Genomic DNA, 15011 nt, shown 5'->3' with positions numbered 1-15011 from the left:
ATGAACGATTGAACTAAAAGGAACTATGGAACTAAGTGAATGGACTTTATTTTCTTTTATTAGGGAGAACCGAAAAAAGATTGAATTGCTGGAGAAACGGGATTGCCCAAATCTTGCAACCGATTCTGGCTTCGTCTATAGGAAATTTGATGACAGATGAGTAGGTTTAGGTGGTCACTTGATAGATATATATATATATATATATTCTCAGGGCCTATAGAAACATATCTTCAGGACCAGAGGAGAAAATTTGCTTAACAAAATATTAAAGGAGTTGGGAGCAAACATCCTTACTTTTAATTTTTTTTTTTAAGAATTATCGGGCATTGAAGAAAGGATCCATCATCCGATGCCAAAAAATAGTCGTTTACATATTTTATGGAAAATAAATAAATGAGGATGTTTTCTATAGAAGACCATCCCCCGAAGAGGGGAAATATAGGGAAACTTTTTTCTAATAGAAAATAATTCTCCGAATCGGAAGACAATTATTTTCTATAGATAATAAACCCCTGGACCTGAAGACAGTTTTTTCTTCTAAACAATGTCTAAAGACCTGGGGACTATTTTTTCTATAGGAAAAATGCTCAGGATCAGAGGACAATTGTTTAAATAAAAATACGCACTACGCACTCAGAATCTGAAGAATTTTTTAATAAAAAAACCTCTTGAATCTTTTGGCAATCCTACAGACATTATTAAAAGGACTTAGGATATAGGAAAAAAATGCTCAGGATCAGATGAGCATTTTTTATAAAAAAAATATTGAGTCTGATTTTGTTATAAAAAACCTCCTATCCTCCGGACATAAGGGGTCAAGAAAAGTGTATTTCAAAATAAAACTTACCGCTTTACGTTTATCGGCCTCCGAGGCTGCTGAATTGGAACGATGTCTAAACAGATCCATTACTTTGGTCATTGGTGAACGGGAAACATCGGCACGTCGGACAGCCGTAACTGTGTGATAATACTATACACAAAACAACAACAAAAACATCAATGAAATATTTATACCAAAATAGAAAATTGCATTCAAAAAAACTCACTTGAGCATCACTGCCCTGATGCGGATGTGCCGAACCATCTTTGTACTTATTCTTTACCGAGGTGGTGCCATCGGCAGAGGTTATCGTTACGGCGGGATGTTGTTTATGATGATGGCTGCCACCACCAATAAGGCCGGAATTTTGTAAAGCTACTTTCATGGAATTCATAACGCCGCCGCCGCCAGTACCGCTACCGGCACCACCACCCGACGAGTAGGTACTACTGGCACTGCCCATTTCATTGCCCGTGGCTGCTGCTGCAGCCGACAAGGGGTCAAGTAGAAGTTTTTGTTTTTTAGCATCGGATTTTGCACGCGGACGAAAAACATCAAAAATGGTAGGGCGACGATTTGGACTAGCTATGCCATGGACTGTGGATTGATTCAACACGGGGGAATCTTCACCGCTACGCCTTCGCTCCAAAGAGCCGGAACGTGGGGTGACAGCCATACGTTCTGTGCTGCGGGATATTTTCTCAGCATTACGATTGAGTTTTTCTAATTTGGCGGCTTCACGCTCGAGGCGGCGTGCTGTTTCACGTTCGATTTTGCGGGCTTCTTTTTCACGGCGGCTGGCTTCTTTTTCTTGGCGTCTGTGGAGAGGGGAGAAGGTGGGTTTTATAAAATTTCAATTTTAAAGAATTTTCGGTTTGGTTCTTACCTTGCTTCTTCTTTCATCTTTTTGGAGGCTTTACGTGCCGCTTTGGCATTTGGTTCGGCCGGCGCACTGGAGGGCCTTGATGACGGCAGCCGGGCATCTTGTTCCTGCAATGAATAGTTGAACATTAGTGGAAGAACTAAATAATATTGTGGGGTCGGCCACAAAAAGAAAACAAGGAAATAAATGGAACAAGTTTTGCTGCTTGATAGGATTATGGCATCTGCCATAATTATGATGGCCTGTTGCGGAATTATGAGTGTCAATTATTAATCAATTAATTAATTTACCCTGAAAACGCTTTACGAGGTTACACTGAAATTGTTATTTTTTTATTATTTGTAAAAAGACTCCATGCTGCGTATTGTCGTCATCACGCTGTAGATTTTTTCCTAAGGACATTTTTTTCTATAAAAATAAACCCCTCAGAACCCGAGGACACGTTTTTTGATATTGAAAAAAAAATCAGAGAACCTGAGGTCAAAATTTTTATATGAATTTTACAAGGCATTAAGAGTTGTGGATTTATTGAAAATATGTTTTCAAGCGTTCAAAGAGCCGTGGATTTATTAAAAATATTTTTTTTTTAAGGGTCCAAAATAGGTCGGGATTTATTAAAAATATTTTTCAAGCTCCCAAAAGAGGCGAAGCTTTTTCTGTACTAATAAAAAAGTAAAGTGATTGACTGACTGACGATTCACAAACGCCCAGACGAAATGGCTGAAGCTAGATTCTTGAAATTTTAGGTGAGGGTCACTCTTGGTCCAAAGGTTTCAGATAAGGCTGGGTTTTTGGAAATTCGTACTAGAACGGTACGAAAAGTACTAATGTGATACCATTATGTACTTATGTGATACCATTTGTATTTGGCGAACCAGTAGAGCTAGAACTCTGAAATTTGGATTGAGGGTCACTGATGGAGTGTAGAATGGATGTAGCAAAGGCCGTTTTGGAAATTCGAACTATAAGTATCCGAAAAGTACTGAAATGTACTAAATTTGGTACAATTTCGTGAATGGATAGAGCTAAAAACTTTAAAATTGGAATGCAAATTAAGATCGAGAATTAGGGTCGATATGGGAAGAGTTTGGAACATGTGTACTCATGTGTACGAAAAGTACTATATGGTACTATATTTGGTACAAATTTAATTTGGAGATACAAATCGAGCTGGAATCCTGAAAATTTAAAGTAACATTACCGTCGGAGTGTACGATTGGGATATGTACGTAGTTTTGGAAAATGTTCACTTATGTGTACGAAAAGTACTAAATCGTACTATAATTGGTACAACTTGAATTTGGGTGAACCAATAGAGCTGGAACAATGTAATTTGGTGTTAGGATCATTGTAGAGATGTAGGATTAGGGTCAGGATTCAGTTTAAAAAATTAATTACTTATGGGTACTAAATGGCACTAAATTTGGTACAATTTGAATTTTAGGTGAACCAATAGAGCTAGAATCATGAAATTTGGAGTCAGAGGTGTAAGATTAAAATATGTAGGAAGTTTTAGAAATTTGTACTAATGTGTACTAAATTTGGTACAATTTAAATTGTGGGTCAATCGATTAAGTTGGAATCCTGAAACATGGATTTAGGATCACTGTGGGGGTGTTGGTTTGGGTTAAGTAGGATGTTTTGGAAATAAGTACTACTGTGTACTAAATTTGGTACAATTTGAATTGTGGGTCAACCGATTAAGTTGGAATCCTTACACTTGGATTTAGAATCACTTTCGGGGTGTAGGGTTGGTGTAGGAAGGAGGTTTTGGAAATAAGTACTACTGTGTACTAAATTTGGTACAATTTGAATTGTGGGTGAAGCGATAGAGTTGGAATCCCGAAATTTTGATTTAGGATCACTGTGGAGGTGTAGGATTGGGGTAGGAAGGAGGTTTTGGAAATTGGTACAACTGTGTACTAAATTTGGTACAATTTGAATTGCGGGTGCATTAACTGAGTTGGAATCCTGAAACTTGGATATAGGATGACTGTGGGAGTGTAGATTTGGGGTAGGAAGGAGGTTTTGGAAATAAGTACTACTGTGTACTAAATTTGGTACAATTTGAATTGTGGGTGAACCTATGGAGTTAGAATCCTGAAACTTGGATTTACAATCACTGTGGGAGTGTAGGATTTGGGAGTGTTTGGATTTGGATTGGGGTATTTAGGAAGTTTTGGAAATTGCTACAACTATGTACTAAATTTGGTACAATTTGAATTGCGGGTGCACCAACAGAGTTGGAATCCTGAAACTTGGATTTAGGATCACTGTGGGAGTGTAGGCTTGAGATAAGAAGGAGGTTTTGGAAATAAGTACTACTGTGTACTAAATTTGGTACAATTTGAATTGTGGGTGAACCAATAGAGTTGGAACCCTGAAACTTGCATTTAGGATGACTGTGTGAGTGTAGATTTGGGGTAGGAAGGAGGTTTTGGAAATAAGTACTACTGTGTACTAAATTTGGTACAATTTGAATTGTGGGTGAACCAATAGAGTTGGAATCCTGAAACTTGGATTTAGGATCACTGTGGGAGTGTAGGTTTGGGGTAGGAAGGAGGTTTTGGAAATTCCTACTATATCTGAAGTTTTGTAATTAGTACTACTGTGTACTAAACTTGGTACAAATTAAATTGTGGGTGAACCTATATAGTTAGAATCCTGAAACTTGGATTTAGGATCACTGTGGGAGTGTAGGTTTGAGATAAGAAGGAGGTTTTGGAAATAAGTACTACTGTGTACTAAATTTGGTACAATTTGAATTGTGGGTGAACCGATAGAGTTAGAATCCTGAAACTTGGATTTAGGATCACTGTGGGGGTGTAGATTTGGGGTAGGAAGGAGGTTTTAAACAATAAGTACTACTGTGTACTAATTTTGGTACAATTTGAATTTTGGGTGAACCTATAGAGTTGGAATCCTGAAACTTGGATTTAGAATCACTGTCGGGGTGTAGGATTGGGGTATGTAGGAAGTTTTGGAAATTCAAACTACTGTGTACTAAATTTGGTACAAATTAAATTGTGGGTGATCCAATAGAGTTGGAATCCTGAAACTTGGATTTAGGATCACGTACTACTGTGTACTAAATTTGGTACAAATTAAATTGTGGGTGAACCAATAGAGTTGGAATCCTGGAATTTGGATTTAGGATCACCGTGGGAGTGTAGGTTTAGGGAAGGAGGTTTTGGAAATAAGTACTACTGTGTACTAAATTTGGTACAATTTGAATTGTGGGTGAACCAATAGAGTTGGAATCCTGAAATTTGGATTTAGGATCACCGTGGGAGTGTAGGTTTGGGGTATATAGGAAGTTTTGTAATTGCTACTACTGTGTACAAATTTTGGTACAAATTGAATTGTGGGTGAACCTATGGAGTTGGAATCCTGAATCTTTGATTTACAATCACTGTCGGGGTGTAGGATTGGGGTATGTCGGCAGTTTTTTTTTTTTTTTTTGGGAATAATGTGTGCTAAATGGAAAATCTAGATTTGGGTGAAGCTTTAAAGCTCGAATCAAGAAAATTGGTAGTAAATGGTACTCAAATTTAATTTATGGTCGATATTAATGTGTGGATTGTTTTGTCTGGCATATGCAGTTTGTTTTGAAAATAAAATAATATGTTAATACATTCGCTAACGAAGTCGCGGGCATATGCTAGTTAAAAATATTTTTTCAATGCCCATCAGAGGCGTGGATTTATAAAAATATTTTTTTTCAAAAATTCTAAGATTTTTTGTCCACATTTCATATTGCTACCCACTGTCTCCGATTAATTCTAATGTGTATGCAGGCATGCCTGATCGCCTGCCTGTTTGCCTGCTTTCTTTTTCTTTTCTTTTTTGCTTCGAAAATTTGTTAAAACTGCTTCTTTTGTTGTTCTTCTTTTGTTTAATATTCCAATTTGATTTTGTTTTTTTTGTTGTTCTTTCGTTTCTATTCAACCGATACGATGTTTTGTATACATTTTAAATAAAATTTATTTGCAAAACAAATACAAACAGAACAAAAATGACGTCAATACTTCTTTTGGGGAATTTCTTCGTTTGCAATATATGTTGTGAGAGGTTGATTGAGGTTCGTTCGTTTTGCCGGATTCCAGACCTACCCCTCTCAGTCGGTTGTTTGTTCGCAAACACATATGGTGAGGTACCAAAAAAAAAAAAAATATTTTCAGTATCCAAAGAAAAAAAATATGCATATCGTTTGGTAGATGTTTGCCTTCGTCTGTTAATTGTTAAAAAATTTAAATAATTGTAAAAAATAAATATTAAAGAAAAAATAATTACAATTTTTAGGCACGTCCATATTGCAGGCAGAAATAATTATCGCTGTTGTGTTATTATGCCGCCTTATTATTTGTTTCGGTTTTCGTTTTTTTTTTTTTTTATTTGAATTTTTTGTAGCTGTTCTCATTGAAACTCGTTTGGAATAATTTATTGAACAAAAAACAGAAAAAAAACGAAATTTGCAATATTGTCACCGTGTTGTTGGTCGGTCTTTGGTGTGTGGGTTGTTTGAAATGTGTATTTTAAAGTATTTTTTTTTTTTGTGGATATCTGTCTCATCACGTGTTCCTACAACAACACGAATGTTTTAGTTGTGTTGTTATTTTTTGTTTATATGACAAACTTGTCAACGACGTTGCAATGACCTTAAAATATATTTATTTATTTTTTTTTTAATTTGCAAAAAAAAGGTAACTGCAAATATTTACCCCGAATGGTATGGAATATTCCACACATTTTTATGAGGACACACTTTACGTCCTTACGTCCTGGTGTATAAACACAAATAAATTCAAAATAATTTTCTTATACAACATTTTCAAAATATTTTCAACAAAAATTTTTTTTTTTTCTAAAAGACAACAATTTTATACGAAAATTTTTCCTGTAGAAGAAATTTTCCTCATGTTCTGAAGACATATATTATCGATAGCGCCTGTTTCAAAAAAAATCTTCTGGATCTTCTGGCTTAAAGTTCTCAGATCCTCAGAAATTATTTTTTGTGAGAAAAATTGTCCTCAGGATCTGAAGATTTTTTCCATTGCCCTCAAGTATCTTCGGGTCCTAAAATTTGTTTTTTCTGTACACCCTGAGCATTTTCTTTTTGGATCCTACTTTTCAGATGATTTCTTCTTTTGAAGAAAAATTTTTGTTAATTACGTTTTTGTCCTAAAGTCTCTTTAGGTACTGAGATTTTTATTCTGCAATATGAATGTTTTTTTCTGAGTTCCTATTTTCAAATATAGTTTTTAGAAGAAACAAAATTTCCGCAGGTCCCTATGATTTTTTCTACGGGAATTTTTCTTTTGAAAATTCAGCATAATACATTTTTGAATAAAGAAAACCAAAAATTTTGTTGAATTTTCAAATTTTTTTAACAACATTTTTTTTGTTGGACTTTCAAAATTTTTTATAAAATTTTCAACAACAAATGTTTGTTGTATTTTCAGCAAAGACAAAAAAAATTGAAAATTCAAAATGTTATTGAAGTTTTTAATAACATTTTCTGTTGAGTTTTCAACAACAGAATAATTCACTTTTGTTTCAACAATAAATGTTGTTGAGAATTCAAAAAAATAAATGTTGAAAATTCAACAAAAAAATCTTGTTGAATTTTTAACATTTTTTTCTTTTTGCTGAAAATACAACAAGCATTTTTTGTTGAAAATTCTATAAAAAATTTTGAAAATTCAACAAAAAATGTTGAAAATTCAACAAAAATTTTTTTTGAATTTTTTTCTTAATATTTTCTGTTGAATTTTCAACAACAGAATAATTCATTTTTGTTTCAACAATAAATGTTGTTGAGAATTCAAAAATATTAATGTTGTAAATTCAACAAAAAATCTCAAAAAATCAAAATGTTTTTCAAATGTTTTTGAGAATTCAAAAAAAAAAAAAAAAAAAAAAAAATGTTGAAAATTAAACAAATTTTGAATTTTCAACTTTTTTTTTTTGTTTTTGCTGAAATGCAAAAAAAAATTATTGTTGAAAGTTCTATAAAAAATTTTGTCAAAAGGCGCCAAAAAGGTTTGATAAAAATTCAACAAAAAATCTAATTAAAATTCGACAAACATTTTTTATTGAAAATTCTACAAAAATGTTGTTTAAAATTCAACAAAACAATCAACAGCAAAATTACGCCGAAAATACAACACAAATTTTTGTTGGCTATTTGTCTATTCCATTTTATTTATTCTAAAAAAATTGTTGAACAATCAACAAAAAATGTAAAAAAATCAACAAACAACAACAATGCTGTTGAAAATTCAAAATAACAACTTTGTTGACAAATTAACTAAAAAATTGTTGAAAATTTAAAAAAAATTGTTGCAATTAAACAAGATAATCTGTTGAAAATTCAACATAAAACATTGTTGAATATAGAAAACAATCAACAAAAAATTTGCTGAAAATTTAAGAAAAATAATTGTTGATTATTTTGCTATAAACACAAATTTTTTACAAAAAAAAATTGTTTGAAAATTCAAAAAACAAATATTTTTGAGGAAAATTCAACACAAAAAAAAATTGCTGAAAATTCTACAAAATATTTTATTACTTTGACCCCATTTTTGAATTCGAAAAAAAAAATCGTTGAAAATTTAACTAAACAAACTTTAGTTTTAAAATTCAACAGCAAATTTTGAAAACCCAACAAAAAAATATTGTTGAAAATTCAACAAAAAAAAAATTAAAATTTTGTCTATAAAATTTTCATTTTTTTACAGACAACAAAAACATTTGTGAATTCAACAAAAACTTCTGATGAAAATTCAACTCAAAACATTTGTTGAAAATTCAACAAACAATTTTTTATTACTTTGACCCATGTTTTAATTCGAAAAAAAAAAATCAGCAAACAATTGTTGAAAATTCAACAAAAAAAAAAATATTATGGTTCATTATTTTGACCCATTGTTGAATTTTGAAAAATTGAAAAAAAACACATCCAACTTACATCTTCCGATTGTACGGCGGTGGTTCGGCCACTTTCGGCAGCACTATCATCGGTATAGTACTGTTTCTTTGGCAACGATGATTCCGAACTCAACGAACTGCCCGGTGATTTGATGGGGAATTGTGGAGTTTTTGGGGTGGTCGTACTTGCTGTTCCGGCCGCCGGTCTCTTTATCCAAACATCATCTAAGTGGGGGAAATCACGATATTTCGCCGATGAAGGTGAATATTCGGATAGCGATGTGGATCTGGGTTTTGTCGTTGTGGTAGTTCCCGCAGTTGTTGCGGATTTTGTGGTTGTCGGAGTTGTTGTTGTGCTGCTGCTACCTATGCTATTATTATCACAGTTGTTGTTGCTGCTGCTGTTGACATTGAGGGAAGAAGTACTTTCGGCGGATGACCTGATCTCAACCAGGCTACTATCAAAGAATTCTTTGGAAAGATGGGGTTGAGCAGTACCCGGAACTTTGTTGCTACCATAACGCTGTGAGAACAGACCCTGCACTGAGCTGTAGCCACCAAAACTGCTGGGAAAGCTAATGGTCTGGGAATTTGTTGAGGCATTCAGGTGTTTCAGTTTATCGGCCTCGCTACGTAGCTCCGGGGTCTCTTGGGCTTTGGTAACGGTAAATTTACCCTTGATTATCAAAGTGGAGGGTGAGGGTGGTTCATTGTTGGTGGGTGGGGAGGTGGTTGTTTCTTCCACCTTCAAGTGGGGTTTGGGGCTAAGCGGAGAGTTGGCTGCGGTTGCTTGCGTTGAGCTGGGGGTCTTGAGCGTGGTGGAAGTGGATTTGGCCGATTCCAGTAGATTTATCAAGGCTGGTGGGAGAATGGTGGGTGGTATGGGAGGTGGTGGTGGCGGTGAGTTAAGCTCCGGTGCCACAGTCACTGTCTTTATGTCCTCCACATTGTTCGTATTAATGCTATCGATTTTATGCATGAATTGTTGGCGCAACCTCTCCAGGTCCTTGAATTTTTCGGCGTTGACTTTGTCACTGACGGGAGGGGGAGGTGGTGGGGTTGGTTTGTTGTTGCGTTCAAATTTCGGTGGTTGATCGGAATTTTGGGGTTGAGGCGACTTTTCACCATCATCTTCATCCTCTTCCTTACACTGGGAGAGGCGTCGACGTTCCATAAAGGGCATCAAGTAGGGACGCATTTGAAAGATATCAGGGGTATAATATTTCCCAGAGAGGGATAAGGCCGCTTGGATGTCACCTTCCAATTGAGGGCCATCTTCATTGTCCTCCCCCTCATCCTCCGAGGAGGATTCCGAACCACTGCTGTGATATTCAAATGATTTCATGCGCGGAAAGGTGTGCAGCACCCCACTACCCAGACCCGTGGAACAGGTCATATTGTCACTATTCGATGGATGGAGGATGTTGCTGTTGGTGGCTTCTATTACACCCACATCACCACTTAGTGAAGGTTCCGAATCCGATTCATAACCATCATTAGCATTGTGTTCCAAATCAGCCATGGACGCATCAAAGGCATGCTCGAAGACATCATCCCCAATGGAGGGCAGATGGAAATGGGCCATCGCTGTCGGCAATGGTGAGGTACCATTTTGTCGCAAACATCCTCCGCTACCCATTTCCGAGGACATATCCGAAAAGGAGCTTTTACTTTGGGATTTTTCCACGGCACTATCCTGTTTCTCCTCGTGCGTCATTGAGGACAAGGAGGCGGAATTTGAGAGGGGAGGACATTTTGAATTTGTCAGATTCTCTTCGATATATTCACAATTTGTGGCCATTGGTTATGTTGTTTGGGGGAGAATTGTGGGCCAGTGAGAGAATGAGAGAGAGGAAATTTACGAGATTGTTTGAAAACGATGACTTCAGTGTTGCTGCTACTGCTTTATTTGGTCTATCAGAATTCTCATTGACGTTGTACAAAAACAAACACTTAAGGCTGTTACAATTCTAAGGGTACTCAGGACACACACACGTACTACAAAACACGATAATATTTTCTTTTGAACGACATTTGTTTTGGGGTGATTTTTGTCTCGGTTGGAATTTTTAATAAAAATTCTTACAAGGGTCTTGAGATTTTTTTTATTGACAAAACAACTTAAAACGTAATTTTTTTCAATTGGTTTCACTTCAAACACTTTTTAGAGATTTTTTTTTTTTATTTTTGGTTTTTATCTGGAAAAAATAACAAGGGGAAAAATAAAAACAAATTAAATAAAAACTTGACAAAATAAATAAAACACTTGGATCCGAGCGAGATATTGGGTTGACATGGTTCTTTCAAAGAAAAAAATTAATGAATTTAAAAAAACAATATTTTTTCAAAGGCCCACTAAGGTGTGGATTTAAAAAAAAAAATTATTTTCAAAGATTGGACTTCGGAAGAATAATTGTTGAAGGTTCTAAAAGAGGATTTTGATCAGGGTTCATCATTGCGTATACGTGTTGACAATACGTATACGTCACCGTACTCATAAATGCGTATAAGTGTTGACATGGCGTATACGCCACCGTACTTCAGATCATTAAGAGTGAATAGTTAATTTTTTGGTTTTTGTTTTATTTTAATCGAGGTGTAGATCTAAGGCGTGAATTAAAAAAAAAAAAAAAAAAAATTTCAAAGTCCACCTAAGGCGTGGATTTTTTAAAAAATATTTTTTCAAAGTCCACCTAAGGCGTGGATTTTTAAAAAAATATTTTTTCAAGGTCCACCTAAGGCGTGGATTTTTTTAAAAATATTTTTTCAAAGTCCACCTAAGGCGTGGATTTTTTTAAAAATATTTTTTCAAAGTCCACCTAAGGCGTGGATTTTTTAAAAAATATTTTTTCAAAGTCCACCTAAGGCGTGGATTTTTTTAAAAAATATTTTTTCAAAGTCCACCTAAGGCGTGGATTTTTTAAAAAAATATTTTTTCAAAGTCCACCTAAGGAGTGGATTTTTTTAAAAAATATTTTTTCAAAGTCCACCTAAGGAGTGGATTTTTTAAAAAATATTTTTTTCAAAGTCCACCTAAGGCGTGGCTTTTTTAAAAAAATATTTATTCAAAGGCGTGGATTTTTTAAAAAATATATATTTAAAAAAATATTTTTTTCAAAGTCGTGGATTTTTTAAAAAAAATATTTTTTCAAAGTCCACCTAAGGCGTGGATGTTTTAAAAAATATTTTTTCAAAGTCCACCTCCTAAGGCGTGGATGTTTTAAAAAATATGTTTTCAAAGTCCACCTAAGGCGTGGATTTTTTAAAAAATATTTTTTTCAAAGTCCACCTAAGGCGTGGATGTTTTAAAAAATATATTTTTTTCAAAGTCCACCTAAGACATGGATTTAAAAAAAATATTTTTTTTAAGGCCACACCTTGGCCGACCCTTGGAAAAATAATTTTTTTTTAAGGATTTAAAAGAGGATTTTGATCAGGGTTCATCATTGCGTATGAGTGTTGACAATACGTATACGTCACCGTACTCATAATGACGTATAAGTGTTGACAAGGCGTATACGCCACTGTACTTCAGATCATTAAGAGTGAATATTTATAAAAAAATTGTTTTCTTTTAATCGAGGTGTGGATTTATAAAAAAAATATATTTTTTCGAGTAGCCAACAATACGATATTTATTGAATCAAATTTTTTTTTTCAAATACAAAATATTTAAATATTTTTTTTTCAATATCCCACAAATGTCATCTTATATAACAAACAATAAATAAATGATCATCCCGCTACTCTTAGCCAGCCACAGGCGGTATTCGGTTTAATTTCCACTTCTCGATGATGATGATGATACATTCGATTTTTCGTTCGGCTCAATTGACGATTAATTGCCTGTAATTATAGCTAGCGGACTTATAGCATCAACAATCGATCCATGGATGGATGACGGGCGGAATCAATGGTTGGCATTGAAAAAGTGTGCGGCAAGTAGGCAGGCAGGCCGGCAGACTGGCTGGCTGGCAGTCAGGCACCCCCATATAAATGTAATTTTCCATTAAATCACAAAAAAGTCGATACGAATGAAAATACGAATGTCATGTTTTAATAATTTCTTTATCGATTGTATTATATACATATGTATGTATATTTTTAATTGCTTCTTATGGCAACAACAACGATAATAACAAAAACAATAACAAATAAATCAACAAATCATTTAAAAAATAATTATTCAAAATTAAAAAAAATATATATTTTTATATATAGAAACATAATATTTCTAGGTGGATGTTTCAATAGACCCACCAAATATGGGTGTGGTGTATAGTGATCTACTTAAAGCCAGGGTATGAGAATATTATAGAATTAAAGAGGACAGTTCATAAAGAAGCGGAACTATCTATCCCTTCTTAAAGCTGAGTTTCAAGGGCTGGAAATAAAAAAATGGTAATAATGATGATGATCTTTCCAAATAAAAATCCCCGACCTTGGCTTTAAAATTTGAAAATGGAGGGGTGAACCAATGCGTGGTTTTGTAAAAAATATTTTTTCAAAGGCCACGCCTTGGCCAACCTTTAGAAAAATATTTTTTAAAGGATTTAAAAGAGGATTTTGATCACTTTCATCATTTCGTATAAGTGTTGACAATTCGTATACGTCACCGTACTCATAAATGCGTATAAGTGTTGACAAGGCGTATACGCCACCATATTTCAGATCATTAAGAGCGAATAGTTAACATTTTTTTGTTTTATTTTAATCGAGGTGTAGATCTAAGGCGTGAATTTTTAAAAAATATAGTTTTGAAAATGGAGGGGTGAATCCCCCTATTTTTTTTTTTTTTTTTTTTTTTTTTGTACTTTTGCAAATGTCCGCAAATTACCGAAATGACTAAGCCATGCGAGACAGCTGAGTCTATATTGCTTTTGAAAAAATCCGACACGAAGTCATTAATCTTCCGCTATTAGTTTTCTAACACATTATGATAATTCCAAATAATTTGAAAGGTAATTATTTCATGACTGTATCTGCAGCGAAACAGAAAATTCCCATTAGGCACACCTTTGGTTGTTCGGAAATGGATGAGTTAATTTTGTTTAAATCATTCAGGAAATTTAAAGAAAAAATATAAAAAGATAGTCCATGGCAGATCATTATAAGACCCTTGAACTAAAGTAGGGGGTAGATTATCAGAAAAGTTTGAAAAAAAAAATATTTGACAAGGTTTCAGCAGATGCAGGACCTTGCAGGACCTCTATACTTTCCATAGAATACTTTATTTCAGGCCAATAAATTTTCAGACGCCTTTTGGATCTTCGATAAAGAGAAGTAATTTTTATAAAGCCTTCCTATGGGCTACCTAAGGCGTGGATTTTTAAAAAGAATTTTTTAAAGTCGGTAAAGCCTTAGTTTTTTAAAAAATATTTTTGAAAGGCCACCTAAGGCGTGGATTTTTAAAAAAAGTGTTTTTTCAAATGCCAGCCAAGCCGTGGTATTTAAACAATATTTTTCCAAAGGCCTACCAAGACTTGGATATTAAGAAACATTTTTTTCAAAGACCAGCCAAGGCGTGGATATTTAAAAATAATTTTTTCAAAGGCCAGCCAAGCCGTGATATTTAAAGGCCTCCTAAAGGCCTGTCAAGGCTTGGTTATTAAGAAACATTTTTCAAAGGTCAGCCAAGATGTGGATATTAAAAAAAAATATTTTCTCAAAGGCCACCTAAGCCGTGGTTTTGAAACATATTTTTCAAAGATAAGTAAATTTTATAAAGCTGTCTTATGAGACTTTGTTACCTTCTAGATATGTCATTCCGGATCAATACATTTTGGGCCTCCTTGGAAAAAATCTAGAAGGCTGATCGATTACGAAAGAGTTTCAAAAGGTTTTATAATAACTAAATCTTCTCTAGGAGGTGTTGTGATTACGAAAGTTTTGGGATATTTTTTGTCAAATTCCTATATATCCCAGCAAGGGTCTACAGAGTATTTTTGGAAGGTCTTTTGAAATAAAAAAAAACTTGTAAAGATTGAGAATAAAAAAATCCATAGAAGACATATTGAAAGCCTTCTTAATGTGCGATATATTTCAAGGCTTGGATACATAAGTAAAAGGTTTTGGCTATAGCTCACTGGAGGATTTGCTATATATTAACAATTTTTTTACAAAGGCCTTTATTATACAGAAAAAAATCTAATAGATCTTCTGCTAAAGGCTCGAAAAATGGATTTTGTGCGGGGTTCATCATTGCGTATAAGTGTTGACAATACGTATACGCTACCGTAATCGTAAATATCGGAAATATGATTGAAATAGTCAAGCACACCTTTGGCTGGTTGGAAATGGATGAGTTAATTTTTTGAAATCATATTTAAAAAAAATAAAAACATATAAAAATAGTACGTAACAGATCATTATAAG

At 34.1% G+C, this 15011-nt stretch overlaps 1 protein-coding gene across 1 annotated transcript in view; it reads right to left on the bottom strand.

Moving 5' to 3' along the window:
* LOC133329153 (serine-rich adhesin for platelets) overlaps positions 1–10437 on the bottom strand; it is a 185425-nt gene extending 174988 nt beyond the window's left edge. The window contains exons 1-5 of the mRNA XM_061537646.1: positions 8828–10437; positions 8677–8749; positions 1707–1810; positions 1047–1638; positions 848–970 (exon numbers count right to left, since the gene is read on the bottom strand). Coding sequence (XP_061393630.1) covers positions 848–970; positions 1047–1638; positions 1707–1810; positions 8677–8749; positions 8828–10437 — 2502 coding nt within the window. The remainder of the gene's footprint in view (positions 1–847; positions 971–1046; positions 1639–1706; positions 1811–8676; positions 8750–8827) is intronic.
* Between the last annotated feature and the right edge of the window lie 4574 nt (positions 10438–15011).

Source organism: Musca vetustissima, unplaced genomic scaffold (genome assembly GCF_032173495.1).
Source record: "Musca vetustissima isolate MV318-11 ecotype Yass unplaced genomic scaffold, APGP_CSIRO_Mvet_v1 utg11440, whole genome shotgun sequence".
Classification (NCBI taxonomy): Eukaryota; Metazoa; Arthropoda; class Insecta; order Diptera; family Muscidae; genus Musca; species Musca vetustissima.
Note: the sequence above shows the minus strand (reverse complement) of the source record. Positions and strands in the feature narration are given on the sequence as shown.